The sequence below is a fragment of the Sturnira hondurensis genome, unplaced genomic scaffold (assembly GCF_014824575.4).
Source record: "Sturnira hondurensis isolate 20B ecotype Veracruz unplaced genomic scaffold, ASM1482457v3 Scaffold0009733, whole genome shotgun sequence".
Lineage (NCBI taxonomy): Eukaryota > Metazoa > Chordata > Mammalia > Chiroptera > Phyllostomidae > Sturnira > Sturnira hondurensis.
This window is the reverse complement of record NW_028082364.1, coordinates 2,581,090-2,606,361: the sequence shown is the minus strand read 5'-3', so window position 1 is coordinate 2,606,361 and position 25,272 is coordinate 2,581,090. Positions and strand designations below refer to the sequence as shown.

Sequence of the window (25,272 nt, the reverse complement as noted above, 5' to 3'; positions counted from 1 at the left end):
TACTTCATGCATTTTTCATTCCTTTGGTACCTTGCTGACCAGTACGTTGATAAATGGGTTGTCTGGGCGCTTCACTGCATCCACTCACAGAATGCTTACAGTGACCCCGCGGGGGGTGTCCTGTTGTGTCCACATTCCACCCGAGAGGAAACAGAGGCTCCGCGGTCACACGTGTAATCGGTGTTTCCAATCCAGATGGGTGTGGTTTGCAAACTTGTGTCCTTTCCACAACCTTCGCTGCCTCTTAAGTTCAGAGAATATTGGTCTTGCCTCACACGTTCATGATTGTTGGCAAATGTTTCTTCTCTTTGCTCTAAAGCTGAAGGGCCAGTAACGTGTCGAGGAGGTCATGATCCGAACGGTCCTCTTGGTTTTGTCCCATGGGCCCATCAGCGCCCCCTTGAGGACGACCGTGTGCCCCTGTCCCTGCACACGCCCCCACTCCCCTCTTTCAGCGCCGTGGTAATGGACTTACATTGGACTGAGCACTTTATTTACTCATACCAGCCTCGAGGTCTCAACCTGCCCAAACCCCCCATCCCACCCCAAGTGGAGGAAGAGTATTACACCATCGCCGAATTCCAGACAACCATCCCCGATGGCATCAGCTTCCAGGCGGGCCTGAAGGTCGAGGTGAGTGGACCTGCTGTCCCTTTGCCTGTGATTTTTTTGTTTAATTTACTGTGGTTACATCGGTTAATAGCAGTATATAACATATTTGGCTTATCCAACTGTTATTTTCCTGTGATACGTTTTGTGTAGTCTCTTTTCCTCTTCTCCATCGTTGCTTCCTGGTTCATTGCAACATCGCGTGAGCCTTCAGAATTCATTAAGGGAGCCGCAGTGTTCCCGCGGCAAAGTTACGCGGCTCACCTAATTCCTTGCCTCATCTGTGTATCTTTGTAACACGTTTGATGACGGCGGGGATGCAGGCATCTCTGTACCAGGTACCTTACATACTCGGTAACTAATCCAAGTCCCGAGAGGTCAGCGTCTTCAGCCTAGATGTGCCTGCGGCAGAGAGAGGTTAGGTAGATTGGTCACGGTTACATACGTAGTCAGTGGTGTGGCTGGGATATGATCCCAGGTCCCTGCGGCTTTAAAGCCCCGGCTCTTTTCTTTCCCCCTCATTCCATTGATTTTGCATTTGCTTTTATTCAGAATAACTCATAGGTTCTCTCTAGTAAATGAAAATGCCCATAAATCATGACTCCTGGCACAGATGTTTAGCGCTCCTGCCATAGCACGTTGCATAGAGTGTGAGCTTAGCACATTTTCATTGATATTTTTCATTTTGGTTCTTGTTCCTACTTAGAACTGTTGCATTCATGGATGTGCCCACAATGACTTGTATGCCCCGAATCACCTTTAATTGTTACCATAGCTACCCAGGGTTGGTAAGATGCTGGTCGCCCTCAGGTGAAGGGCTCACATTTATCCGCGCCCTTTCCTAGAGAGAGTCCAGTGGGACTCACGTATATGCCTGTCACGTGCAGCTTGCTCTCTCAGTAACCTTCGCTGTAATTTAATAATAGGTAACATTTACCTTTTGGCATCTGCCAAGTGCTCGTGTATGCTTTAGCTTATGTGATCATCACAAAAACCTGCAAGTGGGGGTGATTGTTTTCACCAGTATCTTTTTTGGGGGGTGTGGCATCTTGGGAATGTGGTTCATGCAGGCCCCGGAGCCCAGCCTCTGCCCCCTGCACGCACCGGGTCTGTGGCTGCCATTCCTCTCCAAGCTGGGTGCAGAGCTGCGCCCTCAACCCTCTCTGCTCCTAGCATTTTATTTTTTCAGGCACAGCTCCTCCCCAGACAGAGTGCCCTTTTTAGAACAGGGGCAGAGAGGGGGAAGGCTCCGGCTGCAGAGCCCACCAGCCTGCCTTTGTCTCCCACCTCCACCACGGAGTCATTCGACCCTCTGGGAGTCCCCAGTGCTCTTGTCAAATGGAGTCATCATCCCCCTGTCATGAGGCAGTTGTGAGCATTAATCAGACCTCCTGTGCGCAGAGCCCACCAGAGATCGGCAGGTATTAATTAGCTCAGGCTGCCATCCCAAAGTACCACAGACTGGGTGGTTTAAACAGTGGGGATTGATTTTCTCACAGTTCTGCAGGCTGGAAGTCCAAGATCAAAGCGTCAGCAGGGTTGGTTTCTCCTGGAGTTCCTCCCCGCAGCTTGTCGATGGCCATCTTTTCCTTGTGTCCTCACATGGTTGTCCCTCACTCTGTATGTTCCCTTGGGTCCTAATCCCTTCTTATAAGGACACCACTCATAGGCTTAGGGCCCACCATAATGACCCCCTTTAACTTAATCACCTCTTCAAAGGCTCATTCTTCAAGTAGAGTCACATTCTAAGGTCCAGGGGCGAGGACTTGGACATAGGAATTTTGGGTAGATACAGTTCATAGCATGAAGCATGCACACCTTTCACCCGTGTGAATTTAGACACATGGTCCCGAACGAAAGGCAACAGGTAAAACGACATCTTCAAATCCTGGGTGGTTCCACCCACTGTTCCATTCAGTGGGTGTGTATCCCAGAGGGAGAAGGAGAGGAGGTGGACATTTGCTTCACCTCCTTCCATATCCGTTCCCCTGAATGTAAACGTGAGCTGAGTGGGGTTCCCACGTTTAAGGGTACACATTTCTCATCCAGCAAGGCCTGCAAACACCAGCCAACCCCTTTATTCCATGTGCAGCCAAAGGAGCAGCCACCAGGGCTAGTTTGGGCTGCATACGGGTTTCATCAGCACGTCTTTAGAACCGTAGCGGACACTGCTAGTGGCCCGCACTGCATCCTGAGTGTCTGACCTGCAGCTGCATACAGGTCTCTGCAGCTGACAGCTTCCCTCCTCCTCTGTAGCCTGTGGACACTATCCAGAAAGCAGCGGGATTAATCCCTTCGGGGGTGGGCAGAACTATGAGTCCAGGGGTAAATGTCCCCACCCCCAGTGGGACAGTCTGATTCTGCATGGCCTCTCGGAGGACCCCTAGTGGATTAAGCCCCAGTGGCCCAGAGCCATAACCCGCTCACAATCGGCTCTCGCACTCCCTGTCCCCTCACTTGTGACTTCCTGCAGTCATCTCTCACACGGACCACTTATCTGCAAGTCCAGGTGTTCGAGACCACTTCTGGGGAACTCCAAAGTTAGACAAGAAGCTTCTCCTGTGTGTGAGGTATTCCTGGTACGTGGTGGTCTCTGGAGACAGTCCACCAGACATGTGGTCTGGGAGCCTGCTGAGTGCAGAGCCCCACTTCTGGAGGTCCAGCTGCATGTGGGTCTCGTCCAGCATCCTGGTCCTCTGGCTCTGGAGCCCTAACCTGCTCAGTACTTTCCTCTGTCCTTCCGTCCAGGTGATCGAGAAGAACTTGAGTGGCTGGTGGTACATTCAGATCGAAGACAAGGAAGGATGGGCCCCGGCAACCTTCATTGACAAGTATAAGAAGACCAGCAATGCCTCGAGACCCAACTTCCTGGCTCCCTTGCCCAGCGAGGTGACCCAGCTCCGGCTGGGGGATACAGCAGCAATGGAGAGCAACACGGGCAGTGAGGCCAGTGGCCCCTCTCGGCCCCTGCCCGATGCCCCGCTCGGTGCCGCGGACCCTGGGATACCATGGTCCAAAGACTGGAAAGCGGGTAAGGAGGGCCTGAGAAAGGGGTCTTCAGACGTGTTGTGTGCGGGCTACGAGGAGATCTCGGACCGCGACCTGGAGGAGAAGCCCAGCCTGCCTCCCCGGAAAGAATCCATCATCAAGTCCGAAGGGGAGCTGCAGGAACGGGAGCGGCAGAGGACGGAGCAGCTCCGGGGCTCCTCGCCCAAGCCCCCTGGCACCATGCTGCCCATGATCCCGGCCAAACACAACCCCCCAGCCCGGGACGGCGGCAGGAGGCCGGAGCCCAGACCCGACAAAAGCAAGTTGTTCCAGCTGAAAAACGAGATGGGGCTGGAATGTGGCCACAAAGTATTGGCCAAGGAAGTGAAGAAGCCCATCCTCCGGCCCATCTCCAAATCCAAAGCTGACCCCCCGGAGGAGAGACCAGAAGCCATTCCCCAGAATCCCTTCTTCAAGTCCAAACCTCAGGTTAGGCCAAAGCCAGCTTCTTCCCCCAGGACAGAGCCACCTCAGGGCGAAGACCAAGTGGACATCTGCAACCTCAGGAGCAAGCTCAGGCCTGCCAAGTCCCAAGACAGGCCCTTGTTCGATGGAGAGAGCAGCCACCAGGCCGCTGGGGGCCAAGACCCGCCCGTCAGCCGCAGCTTCCTCCCCGGGGAGGGGCCTGGCCGTGCAGAGGACTGGACAGGCAAGCAGGGTGGGCTCAGCCCAAAGGAGACACCCTGCAGGGCCCCTCCGAGGCCAGCCAAGGCCACGGATCCTGTGCCTAAGAACGTGCCCGCACCTCTCCAAGAGACTCCCCAGCAGAGACCCATGATCCCGCCCCGCAGACCACCGCCCCCCAAGAAAACCTCCTCACCCAGGCCGCTCCCAGAGGCTGGAGGGCCACAGCGGGAGGCCGGCGAAGGCCGGGCAGCTCCTGCCCCAGGCCGCGCCCTGCTGGTGCCTCCAAAAGCCAAACCTTTCCTTGCCAACTCCTCAGGGGGCCAAGACGACAATCCAGGCAAAGGCGGGCTGGGGCCGGGGCCGGGGCCGGGGCCAAGGATGGTGGGCAAGATGGGAGAAAACAGGGAGAGGGTGGCCACAGTCCCCCTCCCCAGTGCCGACAGCCCGAAGGACTTGTATGTGGCCGTGGCCAACTTCGAAGGCGATGAAGACACGAGCAGCTTCCAGGAGGGGACAGTGTTCGAGGTCCGAGAGAAGAACAGCAGCGGTTGGTGGTTCTGCCATGTCCTCAGCGGGGCGCCCTCCTGGGAAGGATGGATTCCTTCCAACTATCTCAGAAAGAAGCCCTAGCCGCCTCCTCCTCCCCACCGTCGGGAGGGCCTGTGTGTCCCTGCTGGTTTTGCCCACCTATTTAATTCGCCTCTTAATTTATCATTCTCCACGCAGCCCCGGAGGAAAGAAGGCTCTGGAGAACTGTGGTTTCTTCCCTCCTATGGGTAGAGTCGGCCCTCCCACCAGGGCAGCCCCTGGGGGCTCAGAGGCCACGCACTTGCTCTCTCTCCACTCACAGTCCCTGCCTTAAGGCCAGTGGCATTGCCACCAACCTTCCCTGCCCGCCCAGCAGCGCCACCGTGACTCTCCAAGGCCTCCAGGACCAGAACCCCCTCATCTGGAGAAACCACACCAAGGGTTTCCCATTGCTTGGACCCAGCGAAGGAGGGGGCAGTCCCCGGCAGTCTGTGACAGCTTACACCAACTCCTCCACGTGCTGAAAAGCCTGGTGCCTTTCTGTCCACCCAGCTTCCAAAATGGCGCCCAAAAAGGACTTCACCCCATAGAAGTGGGGTCTGTGGCCGGTCCCAAAAGCGGTGTCCTCCTCTCCAAGCCCTCAGGCCCCTGGGGCTCTCAGGTTTGACCAGATGCGGCCCATCCTGCCTCCCGTCTTCTGTCTCCGGAGCCCGCTGGGTCCAGAAGGGGTATGTCCAGCCTGGAGCCTGCTGTACTGCCTCATTCCAGCCATCTTTGCCCCACCCTGGGGCATGTCACTCTGTCTACTGGGAGCAAGAATCTCAGTGTTTGTTTGAAAGGGGGACCATTCCCAAGCCATGCTCCTGTCAAGTGCCCCCCCCCCCCCCCCCCCCGCCTTTCCGCCGAGTAGCTAGTCAGTGGCAAACTCCTTGCACGGCACTTTGCATTCACACTGATCCCTCTCTTTTGAGAGCACACTCCTTCCTTAGAGGAGGAACCTGGGGTTCAGGGTGCCCTGGGCACACTAGCTAGGGGGAGAAGGGGAGAGGGTTTAAATCCAGGCCAGCCTGACCTCCAAGCCTGTGCCCTTCACCGTGGAACAGGCTGACCAGGCACGGGGAGGGAGAAGTGTGGGAGTCAGAGCCCTGTGCTTTGCTCCCACGCTGGTATCCTGGAGGGAGAGAGCGCAGGGCACTGAGGGAGCTGAGGTGGTCCCTAGTGCCTGCCTTGAGGGGCCCTGGTGGCTCTAGGACCAGATGATAGTTCTCCCGTTGAGCTGAGCGTAGCAAGCAGTGGTCCCCTCAGGTGACAGGGACCCAAGGGCCAGGCAGATGCCTCCTGTTACACTCTGCTGCTGCTACGCTCTGGTTTTCACAGTTTTCTTTCCCCCCTGGCATTCTCCTTCTCTGTCTCACTGGGAGGAACCCAGGGCAACCCTCCTGCCCATTTCGAGGGTGCAGTTCACCTAGAGTCGTGGTCACATACAGAACCAGGCCCCTGGGTTGCCAGCTCCCCACAGGGAGCTTCTGCAGGAGGACCAGGCTGCCTGGGGGTGAGAGGGCAGCGCCCCTCCCCTCCCGCCCTGTCCTGCCCCGGAGTCCCCCGTTCAGAGACTCCCTTGGCTGCAATGCTTCTGGAACCACAAAGCCGGCTTTCCTGGGGGTGGTCTTCTCCCCTCCCCCCACCCTACCATGTGGATGCTGGACGTGTCTGCAGGAGAAGGAGCTTCCTTGGACCTATACAGTCCTGTCCTTGTCCTTCAGTGGGTCTGTGGGTCCCGTCCCCGAGAATCTTGGGGCAGAGCCCTGAGGTGCTCCTCGCTGTGCCCACTCGCCCCTTGGCCCTGTGCCCAGAACCGTTCATGGGAGGGGAGCAGGGCCACCCACCTCTTCACGGTCCCCTTGCTTAGGAGGAGGCCCTGTCGCGTGTTTTCCTGAGGAATCCACTTCGGTTTAAACTGGTTTTATGAAGCTGTGAGGCACGGTTTGACTCATACATTTCAAAAGACAAAGCTCTAAGTTTGTGGGGTTTTTTTTCTTCTGACTCACTTTGTGTTTTCATTGACCTTTCCAAGAATTTGGTGAGCGCCCGCCCCGTGCTAGGCGCCGGGTGGGCCAGGCTGCGTGCGACTGCCTGCCTGGCTGGAAGGAGAGCCGTGGTTCTGTTTGCTGATTCCACCGAAGGGGTTTGACTTTGACCTCATTCCCTCCTCCTGGGAGTCAGCTGGGTGGGAATGGGCTGGTTCTTTCTTTCTCTGGCCAGAACGTTTTTCTGCAAATGAAAGAACTTGCCTTTATTATTATTGTTGTTATTATTATTGTTGTTGTTGTTGTTGTTATTATTATTATTCTGACGGGAAGTGAAGGTACAGAAGCCACATTCTCTGTTCTTCCTCAGGATACTTTCCGTCCCGAGCACTCCTCTCTTGAACTTCTCTGCCACAGCGGTGGGCACTTCCCCCAGGCACCTGGAAGTTGGGGTGGGGGCGGGTCTTGCCTTGGACGTAGGGTTACACTATCCCAGATTGTGGCCATTCTTTGTGAACAATTGACGGAGCAGGTGCAAAACTGGCTTGGACTTACGGCCATGGAAATGGCCTGGGCCGTAGGAATAACCCCCTATGCCAGGCTCTGGTGGGTCCCTGCTTTAACTCAGCCCTGTGAGGGGTGTGCGGTCAGCCCCGATCTGTAGTGAGAAAACAGGCCCAGGTGATGAGGCCCCATTCCTGGGGCAGTTCCCATTCCTATTCAGATGAGGCTTCATCTGAATAGTGGCAGTGACTGAGCTATTGTCCCCAACCCAATGTCCGAGACGTCCTCTGCCACCAGCAGTGAAACGTACTCCGGGCCTCCAGGGAGGCAGGTGGCCCTCCTCTGACTTTGAGTTTCCCCTCCCCCCACCCCAGGATCCAACCTGTCAGTGTCTAAACGGCAGGCGCAGGCAGGATTCTCTGCTTTCCTCCTCCCTGCTGACTTCCTGTATCTTACCTTACGTCTTAAAGTAAAACCGCAGCTGTGATGCCCCCAGATCTTTGGAAGAATATGAGTTTTAAGGGCCTCCACTGGTTGAAACAGGCCTTTGCTCAAATTGTCACTCGGACGTTCTTTGCCATTGTGGGGGGTTAGGTCCTTGTCCCAGGTTGGGACCTGGGGACAGCTGGGCTCCAGCTGAAACCGCTTGGGCTGCTGTCCCTTTGGGGGAATCACGAGGGCCCAGGCCAGCCTTCCAGTTGACACTGGGAGCCACCACCACAGGCCTTGTCATATCATCGATTTCTTAGGCTACATTCTAGGCCTGAAAACTTTTCTGGGATTGCGTCACCAGGTGGAACAGAGGAAAACAAACCTGCCACATTCAAGGGCAGGTGTGGAATCTCCCCAAGGTTTGGAAGGACCTGAGGGACAGACCAGCCTAGTATTCAGCCTGTACCGATGCCAGCACGCAGCGGTAGGAAGAAGGATTTGCTCCGGTCCTCCAACAGCTGGCCCCTGGACCAGCAAGAAGGTGAAGGTCTGTGGCCTGCCTCCCAGCCTTTCCCTGTGCTGAGTCTCTAAGTGCCGGGTCTGCCTGCCCCTGGGAGGCCTCGCCCTTCTCTTTGAACTGTGACTGTGGGCACACCACAGCCTTAGCCACGCACGGCAGTCTTGTCCCCCTCGGTTGTCCAGGCTCATCATTCAGGGTTTTTGCTGCCAGCAGCCACGCCATGGATTCCCTCATGTCAGACTGGCCTGGATGGGTGGCGCCTGGCTCACGCCGAGGCCTGAGGGTGCAGGGTGCCCTCCCTCAGCCTAGAGGAATGGCTTTGAACTTGGCTAAGGTTCTGACTCGGCGGAGCTAAAACCAGGAGGCTCCCCAGCTGCTGAGGACCTTTCCCACGGGCGTGACCGTCCACTCAGTGGGGTGACGTCCGGTTTCTGGTGCTACCCTGCGGGTCACTGAGCCGCTCACCATGCTGCAGCATCCCCCCCCTCCCATGTCTGCCCTTCACTCCGAAGGAGGTCTTCCCAGCTCCAGGCGGGGAAACGGGGACTCAGTCTCTGCTTCCCTGGAGAAGCCAAACCCAGGGCCATGGCCAGCAGCCTTCTCTTTCGGCTCTTCTGTAGACACCCATGAGGAGGTGCCCACCAGGCTCGTTGCAGTGGCGAGCAATTCCAGGACCCCGAAGGCGCCCACATGTGGCCCCCATGTGTGGCCTCTGATGGTCAGCAGCGCCCCTTTTACTCTCCCAGGGGTGGTGAGGAGCAATGGCCACGAGCCCCCGAGTGAGTGGGTCATCGCTTGCATCCCTCCAGGAACGGTGGGCCCCAGCGGCATCAGCCCACCACCGTGCGTCAGCTCGCAGGGTGAAGCGGGAGACCCCTGGATGCTCAACGCTCCCTCTGCCCTCAGCAAACAGGCAGATTCCAGTGGTGGTTTTCGTTTCCTTTGAACACACAAAAAAATCCATGAGGATCTATAATGTGAGGGGGAGGGGTGATGAACAATTAGCTGTAGCATGTATAGACTATATACTTACCATTAGACTTTTCCTTTCTTTTTTTTTTTTTTTAAATAAAAACATGCTTGACTGGTTTCAAGCCCCATTGCGAAAATGCGGTGTCTGTGAACTTGATTTGGCTGAAGGAAGGACGCATGGCTTGGTGCCCTAGCATCTTGGCCTGGAGTTTTTGAGATCAGAGAACAGAGGCCTATGGGAGCTTTCATATTTGGTCATTGCCCAGAAATGGGAGTGACCTCTCTCCTCTGGCCTTAGTGCATCTCGCTTCTCTTAACTACAGGGTCCAGAAACCAAGGGAAAGCTGGGCGTCTCCCACATGTTCTCAGCTCCGCCTAAACTCACATGGCCCGGGAGTCTTAAGTGGGTCCCTGGTGTCTAAGGACAGGCAGGCGCGTGCTGGAGGGCGGGGCTCCGCAGGGACCGCCCAAGCCCTCCACTGCCCAGAGGTGGAGGCCATTGCGGGTCCTCTTATTACTTCCCCAAGGGCAGAGCTAAGACAAAACCAACCCCAACGTGGAGCCTTCTGTGTCCCAGGTGAGTCTTCAAACAAAATGACACCGCCACCCACCCTCTAGGGAGAGAAGAAGACCAGCAGAGCCCCACAATGGAAGAAGTGCCAAGGGGGATTTAAATACACTGTTCATCCCCCTTGGAGGAGACAGGAAGGAAGGCAGTGCACTCTGGCAGACCTGGCTTAGAGGTACTGGTGTTTCGTACATTGTATTGTATCTGTCCCCATGAGAAGGCAAAATCATGTGGGTCAGGTCGCCTTGGGAACATTTTCTCCCAATTCTTCCAAACCGAGAATGCTTAGCCATAAGATGACCTGAGCCAGTGGCCTGGGCTTCCCTGGTGAGTGCAGAGGGGACAGGCCTCATGGGACGGGAAGGGATGGGAACTGGACGTGGCCAGGAACCAGAACTGGCCTGCTCTTAGGGGCTCTCTCCCATCCCTTTCCTGCAGGCCTGGAACCAGCCCCCATCACTCCCGTTACACCGCCCCAGGAATGCCACACCGAACACCAGCCAGCTCCCATTCACACACCGGCCAACACCCTCCTCTAAAGGGTCACGGTGAACTTGTGGGTCTGAGACTCATGTCATGAGGCCACTCTTTTCCGAGCCCAGGGTCTTGAATGTCCATGCCTCTTCCAGCCCAGTGTCCATCTGGTCCTCACATTCCTGCTACCCATGGTGCCCAGGCAGCAGTCCCCAAACTTTAGTGACCATGAGAATTAGGCAGGGAGCTGTCAGGTGTTCTTCCTGGGCTGCACCCCCCTGAAAGTCGAAATCAGCAGACATCTGCACCCTTAAAAAAGTCCATTGTGGCCCTGGCTGGTGTAGCTCAGTGGATTGAGCGCAGGCCTGCGAACCAGAGGATCGCGGTTCGATTCCCAGTCAGGGCACATGCCTGGGTTGCAGGCCGGTTCCCTACAGGCCAACTCCCAGCAGGGGATGCACGAAAGGCAACCATACATTGATGTTTCTCTCCCTCTCTCCTTCCCCTCTAAAGATAAATAAATAAAATATAAAAAAAAAAAGTCCATTGTGCCCTGGCTGGTGTAGCTCAGTGCATTGAGTGTGGGCCTGTGAACCAGAGGATCGTGGTTCGATTCCCCGTCAGGGCACATGCCTGGGTTGTGGGCCAGTTCCCAGCAAGGAATGCACAGGAGGCAACCATACATTGATATTTCTCTCCCTTTCTCCTTCCCTTTCCCTTCTAAAGATAAATAAATTAATTTTAAAAAAACCATTATGAGGAAATAGTGTGCGTGTTCCACTTCCGAGAAATGGCCAGACTCAACCTAACACTTTGCCTGGCGTACTCTTAAAGTGTTCAAAAAACAATGCTCTGTGCCTATTACTGTCTGTGTCACCATAAATTTTCTGAGCATTTACTGTGGGCCATGCTCCATACACTATTTCATCCTAAAAATTCTCCGTGAATTTGATGTCTGCATTTTACATATGAAGGCAGTGGGAAGTCTGCCAGAGTTGGTGCCATGTCTGGTCCTGCGCAAGCTCTTTTCCCTGATATTGTGCCCCCTTCCAAATGCTAATCACGTACAGATCTCAGCCTGGTGTAATTACTTCCTGGGTTCAAGATCATCCTCCAGAAATACTTCCTCTTTCTAAAACCTGAGTCCATACCTAAGGAAAAGGGCTAACTTTTATTGAGTACACGCTATCGGCTGGAAACCTTGTAGGTATCTATTTAATCTTTGCTACAGTTCTAGGTAGAAATTATACCCATTTAGTGGATGGAAATTAATAGTCCGAGAGACTAAGTTTACCCATGGTCACAGCTAATCTGGGGATGGACCTGGGTTTCTAACTCCAAAGCCCCTTACATGGAAAGATCTGGAGACTCCCAAATCTATAATTTTCATTCACCATTTTCCAAAGTGTGTTTTCCAGGACAAACATCAATAAATATTTCGAAATTAGTGTTCAGGGGACACGTTAGTTCAATAAATCCTGGGGGATATAAACAGTGTCTTCAAGGCAGGACTTCCCGAAGCGTATTGTATAATAGTGTGCAGTGAGAATGAGAAGGAGTTTAGATTTGGTCCAGACGTACTTGACCAGAGCATGCGCACTTCACAGAGCATCCAGCAGAAGCACTGCTTCACGCGGAAAAGAATAAACCTGGAAAATGTCAAATCCTACATTTCAGGCCTACCTTGAATTCTCTTTGAACACACCCTTAGCTGGCCCCTGACCCTAATTCCAGTTGTAAGTCCCCGCTCAGTGCCACCCAGTCTTCCGTGCTAATGTCGGCGGTATCAGAGCACACGGTACTTCTGTGCTTGGAGGGCTACACGTGAACTTGGAAGTTTCCCGTTTGCCATTGGTCTAACGCGTCCAAATCTGAATGGACTTCCCCGCTGTGAGACAGCCACAGGTAGGAAACCATTCAGAGATTATGCCAGGAAAGAAAATTTGCTTCCTTCCTCACAAATAAGTTTTCCTTCAGAGAGAAACCTGTCAATTCCTGGTGCTGTTCAGAGCATTCAAGTTCAAATTAATAAAGCCCAGGTTCATCTCTCAAGGACCCAGGAAGCCCAGGCCCTACAATAAGTTATGTTTTCTAATTCCTTTCAAGTGATGAGACTTGGCCACACACTTGTACAATACTGTATAAAAGAGTGGTCTTCAGCCCTGGCTGGTGTGGCTCACTGGATTGAGCACTGGCCTGTGAACCAAAAGGTCACTGGTTCGATTCCCAGTCAGGGCACATGCCTGGGTTGCAGGCCAGGTCTCCAGCTGGGGGCATGCAAGAGGCAATGTTTCTCTCCCGTTCTCTCTTCCTTTTCCTCTCTCTAAAAAGTAAATAAATAATTTAGGGGGAAAAAAAGTGGTCTTCAGACATTTGTTATTGTATGCTATCAATACCATTTTTAGGTTTACTAAGTGAATATATCATGTCCAAGATTGTTAGGGGGGAGATGTTTACACAGCATGCCTGGGCTCCCGTCCATGTGAAGAGAGCTCCATTAGCCCTACGCTCCGGCCCTCCCTGTCTCCCTGGGGGAGAAGAGGAAGTTGTCTCAATGACTGATATTAAGGGGAGAAGGACTCAGGCATGGGGCATGCAGAGCTCAGCCCCTCCATCTCCTCCGTGTGGGGGGCGTCCAGTGTCCTCAGGGGCACACCTCCCACTCAGCCCCTAATTGGGGAGGCTTCACTGTAAAAGGTGCCCCCAAAGGAGTCCTGTGCTCTTCAGGGGAGCCTGGGTCTGGGTCAGTATGTCTGATTCTGGGATGTAGGCTCAGGAAACCCATGACTGCAGCCCACCTCACCTAAGCCGGACGCAGCCGTAGCTGTCTCGAGGATAAAGGTGACATCTTGTTCTCCATTTACCAGATCCCTCTCTTCCTCTCTCAGTTTTGAACTCAGGTGAGGAGAAAAGGGAGCAATTTGTAGGCTTCTGAAAAGCTGTCTCTGCCCTGGCTGGTGTAGCTCAGTGGATTGAGCATAGGCCTGCGAACCAGAGGATCACGGTTCGATTCCCAGTCAGGGCACATGCCTGGGTTGCAGGCCAGTTCCCAGCAGGCGACGCACGAAAGGCAACCATACATTGATGTTTCTCTCCCGCTCTCCTTCCCCTCTAAAGATAAATAAATAAATAAAACCTTTAAAAAAACAACAACAAAAAAAAAACTGTCTTTTGGGCCCTGGCTGGTGTGGCTCAGTGGACTGACCACCAGCCTGTGAATCGGAGGGTTGCTGGTTGGATTCCCAGTGAGGGCACATGTCTGGGTTGTGGGCCAGGTCCTCGGTAGGGAGCGCTCAAGAGGCAACCACACATTGATGTTTCTCTTCCTCTCTTTCTCTTTCCCTACCTCTCTCTAAAATTAAATAAAATCTAAAAAAAAAATGTCTATAGGCTGCTGATTAGGTTAATTTTAGCTGATTTATCATAATAAAATACAGGGTCTGGCACAAACAACACTTCTTTTTTATTACAAAATCTTTTATTACCAAATCATAAGCATATAATTCTTCAACATAACAATAGCACACTCAAGGACACCACATGACATCTTAGGTGAAAGGTTCAAAATGCTGTCCATCTCCTGTGAGACATTCAAGTACCCTACCAACTGTACTCAACGGCATTACTTCTGCTGGACCTTGTATATATACACAAAATTAAAATGATCTAAAGGGTACACTAAAGAATTTATAATTAAAAGATCTAATTTCTCCCTGTGCTTCAGTGACAAGTCTTATCTGGGCCCTGGGATGCAGGAACCCCACTTGACAACGGACCAATTAATGGACTTCGGGCTTAGACAGAGCTGGGCTTCAGTTCCGGCTCTGACGACACTTTACCTCAGTGATACTTAGCATCCTCTCCTGTAAAATGGGGACAAGAAAGTCCTTCCAACAGAGTTGGGAAGATGAATAAAAATAATGTATGCCTCACCCACAGAATTTATGGCCTTCAAATATTTTCATTGCCTAATGCAGGAGTTGGCAAACTTCTTAAAGAGTCAGATACTAAATATTTTGGGCCTTGGGAGCCAAGAGGCAAACCCAGAAGGTCATGCAGGGACTTGCACAACTATTTAAAATGTAACCGTTGAGCACAGCAAACCCATTCTCAGCTCTGTACAAAAACAAGCAGCTGGATGGGTCAGGCCCAAAGGCAATCCAGATCCATCGTTTGCCAAGCCCCTGGCCTGGTGTATCTCCTAGTTTATTACTTTGTTCCCACTGAAAGTTTTTCCAAAGTGTGGTTACAGAATATCAGTCCCTCACATGATCGTGACAAAGCACTGTGTGGTCAAGTCCCCTTGGCAGACGCTGTGTGAGTGTCATCCAAGCCTCCCCCCCTTGGGGGCCCCTGTCGCCCAGCGCACGGCAGAGGCGCTGAGAATTCTGCAGGGAAGAAGCTGTTTGCCCTGCTTTTATCCAGCGTCCCCAAGCCGTATTTGACAACAGGGTTGTTGGGTTTTTTTTCATATAATGTTCATGAACATTCCAGAGAACATACTTTGGAAAACGCCATCATAGCTCCTAGAATTTAACTGTTATTCAGAATGTCACAGCATTCGTTTGGGTTTGGGCCCCACGATGCTTCTCAAGGACCCTGACTCGGATGGCATGTCCGAGTATGTTCAGCAGAGTAAACCAGGCCAGCTTGGTCCTCAGTTTAAAAGAACTGCAGATTGGCCGATTTTTCTCCTTGTGTTTATCTCAGGCCCAGAAGAATGTTCCCTTGGAGGGTCCCCTGGAAATCCCCCGTAGAAGGATCGGGATGCCTGGTACAGCACTGGTGCCCCTTTGGGAATAAGCGGTGGCTTCAGGGCGGCCCTGGAGGAGACCTGCAAACCAGGTCCTGTCTTGGCTGCTGTGAGGATGGACTTGCTGAACACCGTCCATGTCTAGAAACTTTGCATATTCCGCAGCCGTGACTCTGCACTCTTTAAACGATCCCTCATTCTCCCCTCCCCCAGCCCCCAGTGACCACCAAGCTACCTTCTGTCTAAGTCTCACTCCTCTAGGCACCTTATGTAAGTGGAGTCGTACAGTATTTGTTCTTTGGTGGCTGACTCACTGCCCTTGACGTCTTCAAGACATTTTGTAGTGTGTGCCAGACTAGCCTTCCTTTTTTAAGGCTGAATAATATTCCACTGTATATTTATGCCATATTTTATTTTCTTTTTTTTAATACATTTTATTGATTATATCATTACAGTTGTTCTATTCCCCCCCTTCAATCCCCTCCACCCGCACACTCCCTCCCCCACCATTCTCCCCCCCTTAGTTTATAACCACGTGTCTCAAGTTCTTTGGATTCTATATTTCCCCCACTATTCTCGCCCTCCCCCTTATCTATTTTCTGCCTACCATCTATGCTATTTTCTGTGCCTTCTCCCCCCTTCTCCCCCTCCCACCCCCCTGTTTCTAACCCTCCATGTGTTCTTCATTTCTATGGTTCCACTCCTGATCTAGCTGTCCTCTTGGTTTGCTTTTGTTTTAGGTGTGGTTGTTAATAACTGTGTGTTTGCTGTCCTTTCACTGTTAATATTTTTCATCTTCTTTTTCTTATATAAGTCCCTTTAGCATTTCATATAATAAGGGCTTGGTGATGATGAACTCCTTGAACTTGACCTTATCTGAGAAGCACTTTATCTGTCCTTCCATTCTAAATGAAAGCTTTGCTGGATAAAGCAATCTTGGCTGTAGGTCTTTGGATTTCATGACTTGGAATACTTCTTTCCAGCCCCTTCTTGCCTGTAAGGTCTCTTTTGAGAAATCCGCTGACAGTCTGATGGGTACTCCTTTGTAGGTGACTGTCCCCTTATCCCTTGCTGCTTCTAGGATTCTCTCCTTCATTTTGGTCTTGGCTAATGTAATTATGATGTGCCTTGGTGTGTTCCTTCTTGGGTCCAACTTCTTTGGCACTCTCTGAGCTTCCTGGATTTCCTGGAAGTCTATTTCCTTTGCCAGACTGGGGAAGTTCTCCTTTATTATTTGTTCAAATAAGTTTTCCACTCGTGGCTGTTTCTTTCCCCCTTCTGGTACCCCTATAATTCGGATGTTGGAACGTTTAAAGATGTCCTGGAGGTTCCTAAGCCTCTCCTCATTTTTTTGAATTCTCATTTCTTCATTCCTTTCTGGTGGGATGTTTTGTTCTTCCTTCTGGTCCATTCCATTGATTTGAGTCCCAGTTTCCTTTCCATCACTATTGGTTTCCTGTGCATCTCCCTTCATTTCAATTAGTTTAGCCTTCATATGTTCCTCTAATTTGTGACTATGTTCCTCTAATTTGTGACTATAATCTACCAGTTCTGTGAGCATCCTGATAAATAGTGTCTTGAATTGTGCTTCTGAGAGGCTGGCAATTTCTCGGTCGCTTAGAGTTATTGGCTCTGGGACTTTGAGTTCTTCTTGCGCCATCTTTTGGGCTGTTCGTGCCTGTTCCATAGCAGGATCAGAGCCCTAAAGTGTTCACTAGAACAGGGCAACTAAGTCGCTGGGTTGTGACGTTGTATGTGGGGGCGGGGTCAAAGAGGGACAATGGCTCCCCGTCTGCCGCCTGCCACCGCTGCCACCGTGGCCACCGCGGCCCCCGCGCCGAAGCCACCACCATCACCTGGCCCACGCGTTTCGTTCCACTGCACGCGAGTGTGCCACCGCCGTCAGCCCTCGCCCCCTGGGGCCTGCGTGGTCTGTCTCACTGTGCGCGAATATGCGCCCGCGGTCTGCCCCGCACCCCAACTGGTTCCCGTCTGCCTGCGCGCCTGGGTCGAGGGCCCTGTCCTGCCCGACCCTGCTCGCTGCTGGCTCCGCCCCTCTTACCGTCCCCGTTGAACGGTTAGATGTAGTCGGACTTCCGTATAATTCAATTTTCTGTCCTTTGGTTGTGTCTTTGTTTCTCCAAACCTTTGTTGTATTCAAACTTGGTTGTGGGAGAAGGCACAGTGTTTCCACCTATGCCTCCATCTTGGCGGAAGTCCCCATATTTTATTTTCTTATCCGTCGGTGGACACTTGGGTTGCTTCCACCTTTCTGCTCTTGTGAATAGGGATGGAAACGTGAGTGCACAAATATCGAGTCCCTGATTTCAATTCTTGGGGGTATAAATTCCAGGAATAGAACTGCTGGGTATGTAATTCCATGTTCAATTTTTTGAGAAAACTCCGTATCATTTTCCGCTGTGGCTGCCCCAGTTCACATTCTCACCGACAGGGCACGATGCTCCCCTCCCCTCCCCATCCTCCCCACACCCGTCTCTTGTCTTTTTTATGCACAGCCATCCTAACAGGTGTGAAGCGACACCTCATTATGGTTTTGATTTATGTTTCCCTGATCATTGGTGCTGAGTACCTTTTCATGCGCCTGTTGGCCATCGGTATGTCTTTTTTGTGAAAAAATATCTATTCGTATCTTCTGCACACTTTTAAATCAGACTGTGTGCTTTTTTACTCTTGAGTTATATGAATTCTCTATACTTTTTGGATATTAACTTCTTTTTTTTTTAAAAGATTTTATTTATTTATCTTAGAGTGGAAGGGAAGGAGAGAGAGAGAGAGAGAGAAATATCAATGTATGGTTGCCTCTTGTGTGTCCCCTGCCAGGGGCCGGGAACTGGCCTGCAACCCAGGCATGTGCCCTGACTGGGAATCGAACCGCGATCATGTGGTTCGCAGGCCCGCGCTCAATCCACTGAGCTACACCAGCCAGGGCTGGATATTAACTTCTTACTAGATATGTGATTTGGAAATATTTTCTCTCATTTGATCAGTTGTGTTTCATTTTATTGATTTTTTTCTATGCTGTGGACAAGTGTTTTGGTTTTAACATAGTCCTCCTTGTTTGTTTGTTAGGTTTTTTTTTTTCACCTTTGCTTTGGCCAAATACCAAAAAAATCATTGCCAAGGCTGATGTCATGAAGTTTGCTGCCTATGTTTTTCTGCTGGGAGTTTTAAGGTTTCAGGTCTTACATTCAGATCTTTAACGCATTCTGAATTAATTTTTGTGAGTAGCGTAAAATAGTGGTCCAGTTTCATTGGTTTGCACCTGGCTGTCCAGTTTTCCCGGCGTCATTTATTGAAAATATTCTGCTTTCCCCTCCATCTATCCTTGGCTCCTTTGTTAAAGCCACACAGTGTGCTGCTTTCAGCCCTCACATGGTGCAAATGCATCACTGACACACATTGTCTTAGTCTGCTCAGGCTGCTGTAACAAAGTACCATGGACTGAGTGGCTTGCACACAACAAACATTGATTTCCCACAGTTCGGGATGGTGGAAGTCTGAGACCAGAGTGCCAGCGTGGTTGGGTTCTGGGGAGAGCCCTCCTCTGGATTGCCAACCGTCCACTTCTTGTTGTGTCCGCATATGGTGGAAAGAGAGCAAATTGGTTCTCTGGATCTTTTCTTTTTCTTTTTAATCTGGCCTCTTCTTATAAGGGCACTATCCTCTTTCGTGAGGGCCCCACCCTCATGACCTAATCACCCCTAAAGGCCTTGCCTCCAAATATCACCTTGGGGATTGGATTTCAACATAGGAGTTTTGAAGGGACACAAGCATTCGGTCCATACCATGTGTCAAGTCCAAGGTTGTTCTTTTCTCATTAGCCCATGATGCCGGAAGTACTAGCCTGGGACTCCAGTTCAACCTGCTAACAGAACACAGTTGTTGCAGTTGTTGAGGTGAACATTTGTATGTCTACCCATCTTTCAAAAATATATCCCCCAAATGGAAAAGCAAAATTTAAACATTCTCGCAGAGAAGTTTTATCCCCAGGTAAGGAAACACTGCTTTCCTGTTTAATCGCAACCATCCCTTTAAACTGTGCCAGGCCCTGGGGCTGAGGAGACAGACATTCTCAGCTGGAAAGTCTTTGTGCCACCAGCCTCTCCGGTCCCCATCAGCACCCTCAGCATGCAGAGGAGGGTGTACGGACGCTCTGTGTTTGTCTGGAAGGCATTTGGCAAGTGGTGGAGTCACCCAGGGGTGCACTTTCACCCCTGGGCTGGTTCCTCGGGAGTGCACAGCAGCACGGTATTGAGAGGTACCCAAAGCTGCTTCTGGAACTTCATTTCAACCCAAAAATTGGTTATGGGGGGAGGGAGGTTAGCAGTAGAAACTGAAGCAATTTAACCAGTAAGTTGCTTTACATGTGTCAATTCTGAAACAAACACAAACATGTTGGGCAGCAGAATATAAAACTCGCCCGCACCTTTAGGATAAAACCACGGACTTGGAAGGAATAGTTTCAATGGGCTGCTCCGGGTTGGCCCCAGGCCCCCAGGCCCTTGCTGAAGTGAGTAAGTAAGTAAAGTGTGAGAAACTAAGTAATCACTCCTGCCCATGGCAAGTACAGCAAAGCCCAATAGGAGAGGCTAGCTTTCTAAGTGAGCTCTACTCACTGGCCTTCTTTTCAACCCAAACTAGTTGCCCCATAGGGGATGAACTGTGGAGATTCTCAGAAGTACAGGATGGAGCAGGAGAAAGAGAGAGGAGGGGAGAGGGGAGGAGAGGGGAGGGGAGGGAGAGAGTTTTCCTGGGCCTGGTGCTCAAACAACTGAGGCCTGGATATATTTCATGTGGGTCACAACCTCATCATGCTGGGGCCTTTAATGCTTAAGGGCTATGCTCCACCACCCCTCTAAGGGGTGGCGGGGGCAGCGGCGGGTGCGGGGTCGGGGCTAACCTGAATGACTAGCAGCATGCCAAGGTAGGAAAGATCAGGGGGGTGCCTGAACAGATTGCATGGCCATGGCCAGCATAGGAAAGGTCAGGGAGTCTAGACCACACGACCAGTGAGCAGTACACAAGGGGAGGAAAATCACCCTGGGGCTGAAGTCCCAGCTGAGTTTCGCCCATTCCTAGGCACCAGGAGTTGTCCACCCTGGTGACCTGCCCTAGAGGGCCTGTGGGCCTTGCCCTGTTCATGTCTGTGTAGCCGCCTACCACACTTGGATCCTCCTCCCGTCATAAGACTAAATTATAAGACTTTAAAAACTCTTTGTGTGGAAGGAAACAAAAGGAAGTTTCTTTATAGAGAATGTTGCTGTGATGCCCAGTAATCCTGTATTTACATGTCTGTCTCCCCACCAGGCTGGGACCCCTGTAGGCAAGGAATCTATTGCTTTTCTGTCTTCTGAGTTTGCGGTAGAGCCTTGGGTGGGGGTGGTGTTCATTATCCTGCTCTGTGTCGAGCTGGTGAATGTGCCCACCCAGTTAGAGTGGTGAGAGGGGAAGAAAAAAAAATCAAACAAACACTATAGTATGTGTCTGACACATTTTCTTAATGTGAGACAATGTAGCATGGTAATTAATTTGAGTTTAGGCAGAACTACATTCTCACTTATAAAGTGAGGATAATAATAGCGTCTGCCTCACAGGGTTGGTGCAAGGATTTAATGAGTTCATAGATGGAAAGCGATTGGAACAGTGCTAGCACATAGTAAACAGGCAGTTGACGGCGGCTATCATTATTATTGTTGTTACGGACATAACCACACATAAATTATTACTTTTGTACATAGCGGTCATTGTGAGTTTCAGCTGCCTGTGATCTACTTTCCTTCCTTTGAGTAGTATCGCCCTCCTTTTTCTTTGGGGAACCACCGTTCTCTTCCTTTCAACCCACAAAATTTGGATGGGACGGGTTTCACTCATTGGCGGAAACAACAGCCACGTGACCTGAACCTGGCCAATCAAGGCAGCTTAGACTTCTGGCTACCATTGGCTCAACAATGGGCACGTGGGATAATCCATGCCAATGAGACTCAACCTCAGAACGGGTCCTTGAGGGAAAGGAACTCTTTTCTACGAGGCAGTCTGAACCTTGTGGGTGCAGAAGTCTCCCTGTGCGGTCCTCTGAGGCAGTGGGGAACCACAAACTGAAGCCCTATCCCTCACATATTTGTAAGGGGAGCGGAGAACTCAGGTCCGGCTCTGTCTCGCTATCAGGAGGTATGTACTTTCAGCTAGGTAGCATACGAGGTATAAAGGGTTTCTGTTCGCCACTGCTTGCTTTTAAAAGAAGCGAAAATATCAAGCTCTACCCACCTGTAGTTCTGATACACAAATGTGTCACGTGTTTTTAAGGCTTAAAGCGCTCCCAGTTACTCCTTATCTGTTGTGTATTTTTCTTGTGTTATTACTGTTTTCCACTTTTAATTAATAAGGATTCTGCTCTGGCTGGTGTAGCTCAGTGGATTGAGTGCACGGACTATGAACCAAAGGGTGGTAGGTTTGATTCCCAGTCAGGGCACATGCCTGAGTTGCAGGCCAGTTCCCCAGTAGGGGGTGCAAGAGAGGCAGCCACGCACTGATATTTCTCTCCCTCTCTTTCTCCTTCTCTGTAAAAATAAATTATATTAAAAAAAAAAGACAATGCCAATATCCATCCACCTCCTCATCAAAATTTCTTCATATAGTTCACATCCATTGGTGATTTTTGCCTGAACCAATCTTTATATCTGTATTAGATCAGGCTGCTAGAACAGAATATCATCACAGACCTTTATTTCTCATACCTCTGGAGGCTAGAAGTCTGAGGTCAGGCTGTGAGCGTGGTCAGGTTCTGGTAAGAGCTGTTTTCTCTTTGTATCCTCACATGACAGAAAGAGAGATGGAGAGAGAAAGGACTAGCTCTCTTCCTCTTCTAAGGACCCTAATTCCAACATGGAGGCTGCACTCTCTTGACCCAATTACCTTCCGGCAGCAGGCCACCAAATAGTATCACATCAGGGCCATAAATATTCAGTCCATAGAAACTACTGAAACTAGTCGAAAAATGATGATTTTCCGACTCCAGCACTTCTTCAGATCCAAACCCACTCTTCATTGCCTGCTCTGTGAAAATGGATATGGGCCCTTTAAATTTTATGCCTTTGCCAGTTGGCACAATGTGTCACTTTGACAGCAGAGGGCACTGGAGAGACATTGCTGGAGGAATTCCCATTTGCTCACTCAGTAGGCCTCCACAGCATGGGTAGCTTCTCGGAGGCCAGGCTCCTGGGAGGTGTGCAGCCTGTCCACTGCCTAGCTTCTGCAGCACGGAGAGCTTCTCTCATGTAGCAACTTCAGGGTATGTGGCAGCACCAGGTTCCCACAGTGGCAGCAGCTTCTCCAAGGCCCAACTCCTGCAAGACACAAGAGCCAGCACCACCGCCCAATTCCCAGCTTCCCCAGCCATCCCCCTGCATAGCAGTTTCACAGCCTAATGGCTCCTATGAAGAGCCGTCCTCCATCACCTCACAGGATGGATCTCCAGCCACTTCGCTGATATGTCACAACGGTAACCCCTCTCCTGTTCACCAAACCAGGGCTCTGTCTTCTATGAGGTCTGGCTCTCAGCCCTAGAGGAACCTCTTCCTTAAGTACTAACCAGTACTGACTCAGCGCTGGGGGCATGGCTGCTTCCTCCATCCTCTATTCTTTGGAGTTCCTTTACACTTCCAGAAAATTGAGATATCAGACACCAAAACTATAGAAAGAGCTTTAAAGAAAAAGAAACAACAACACTACAGACCAATTCTTCATAAATGTGGATGCAAAATTTCTGAACAAAATTTTAGCACATTGAATCCAGCCGTGTGCTAAAAAGGACAAATATCACGGTCAAGTCGGACTTATCCAAGGAATTCAAGATTGGTTTAAGACTTGAAACTCCATCAGTGTAATTCATCATAATAACAAACTAAAAAAGGAAAAGCATATGATCATCTCGCTGATGCAAAAAGGCATTGGCGAAATCTAAATCCATTCTTGAGTTAAAAAAAGAAAGAACTCTCAGTAATAGGAATAACATGGAAATTCCTCAGCCTAATAAAGGGCATCTGTAAAGACCTACAGCGAACTCTTACAACACAAAACAACAAAAAAAGCCAATTAAAGAGAGGTCCAAAGGACTTAAATAGACATTTCTCCCAAGAAGATATACAAAAGGCCAAACAAGCACATGTAAAGATGCTCAACATCATTAGTCACTAGGGAAATGCAAATCAACCCCACAATGAAGTACCATTGCAAACTCAATACGATGGCTATAACAGTAATAATAATAACTCAAAAAGCAGCAAATGAGGTGGATATGGAGAAATTAGAAGCCTCATACTTTGCTCATGGGAAGGTAAAGTGATCTAGACGCTGTGGAAAACAGTTTGGTGGTTCTTCCATAAATTACATTATTTATTTATTTATTTATTTATTTATTTATTTATTTTTAGAGGGGAAAGGGAGGAGAGAGAGAGAAACATCAATGTACGGTTGCCTCTGGTGTGTCCCCTGCCGGGAACTGGCCTGCAACCCAGGCATGTGCCCTGACTGGGAATCGAACCGTGATCCTCTGGTTCGAAGGCCCGCGCTCAATTCACTGAGCTGCATCAGCCAGGGCTATTTTTAATTTTTTTAAAAGAAGATTTTATTTATTCATTTTAGAGAGAGGGAGCGAGATAACAATGTGTGGTTGCTTCTCACGCACCCCATACTGGCGCACGCTCAATCCACTGAGCTACACCAGCCAGGGCAAATTATACATTTTAATATGAATTCTATCTCAATAAAGATGCAATACAATATAGTAAAGTGCATGCACACACGCACACACGCACACACACACACACACACACCAAGAAGGCAACTTCTGTAGGTGTTAAACAGATTAGGCCTCACCTATTAAGTTTAGGTGAAGTGAGATGTAAAGAGAAGAGTTGTGGCCCAGTTTTACAGGTGAGAAACCAAGCTACACAGAAACGTAAGGTCACATAGCTAGCACAGGATGGAAGCCAGAGTCCAGCCCAAGAAGTGGATAGCAGAGCTTGGGTCCTTGCTCTGAGAAAAAGGCAGGATGGAGAACGATCCACAGCTGAGAATCTCCGCGAGATTGCTCCCTTCCTAGCGCCAGCTCCACAGTGCTCATCAGAAAGCACTCATCCCTCGGGAGCCTACCATCTGTTTAATAGACATCACAAAGTCTTGGTTTCAGCAATTTCCAGAGTGAAATTCAGGACAAAGCAATCCCGTTAAAGATTTTTCAGCATGCAGCTCTCCTTCAGAGAAGTGCTGTCTTGTCTGCCTACGTGAATACTCAGCCGAGAATGATCAGCTAGAAGGCTCTGTGACATAGTGCCTGAATGCCAGCGCAACCTGTGCGGACTCAGAAAAGACATCCATATGTAGGCTCTTTTGAACGTTCACGACCACCCACAAATTTAATACATTTAATACCGCAGACTTCTAGCTCACATTTCTGTGCTTTAAGCATAGGGTTCTGTTGGTTGAGCCCTCAGTTTTATCTGATTATCCGATGAATACGAGGACCAAAATCTTTCTGCATTTTGGACTATTTCCAAACCCCCGCCCTCCTCCATATATGAAATGATCCCATGTCAAAGGGTGTGAATATTTTTAAAGGCTCGTGAACCTCATTGCCAAATTGCTTTGCAAAAAGGTTGAACCAATTCACATCCCCACCAGCAGTGGATGAAAATATATTTTAAATGCAAATTCCAAACGGCAGCGAGGCTCCTGCTTGGATGTTTCCCTTCTTACATATCTTTAATGCTAGGCAAAAACTGACCCAGGATGTTAAAAAAAAGTCTGATATAAAAATGGAGCATATAGTTTTAAAAAAACAGCTCTTAGGTAGAAATAAGCTTTAGAAAGGCCCAAGCAGGACGGTAAAAATTTTAAGGCATCTTCGCAAGAAGCACAGTTCTGACGGGACCATTAACAATTTGGCTTAGATTGGGATAGCAGCTGCCAAGAACGGCGGGTGTGGTCAATGTACCAAATTCCAGTTTAGAAACAACAGAGTATTTTATTTATTTATACTCCAGTATACGTCACGGTCTAAAGACCGTTTAAGATACCTAAGGCAGGAGAAGTAGCATTGTGTCTGAGTAATCAATTTCATGAAAACGATCAAACCCACGCCCCTCGAACTACTGGCAGGTCTTATCTCTTCCTACGCAGGATGCTTCGCCTC

General features: G+C 50.3%; 1 protein-coding gene across 3 annotated transcripts in view; it reads left to right on the top strand.

Moving 5' to 3' along the window:
- SH3PXD2B (SH3 and PX domains 2B) overlaps window positions 1-24,303 on the top strand; it is a 94,802-nt gene extending 70,499 nt beyond the window's left edge. For 2 of the 3 annotated variants that reach the window (XM_037057772.1, XM_037057771.1), the window contains 2 exons: window positions 508-633; window positions 3,358-9,402. In XM_037057772.1, coding sequence (XP_036913667.1) covers window positions 508-633; window positions 3,358-4,914 — 1,683 coding nt within the window. In that variant the 3' untranslated portion in view covers window positions 4,915-9,402. Of the gene's footprint in view, window positions 1-507; window positions 634-3,357; window positions 9,403-24,292 lie in introns of those variants that run through there. The other variant, XR_005068170.1, reaches the window with a different exon arrangement.
- The last annotated feature ends 969 nt before the right edge of the window (window positions 24,304-25,272 follow it).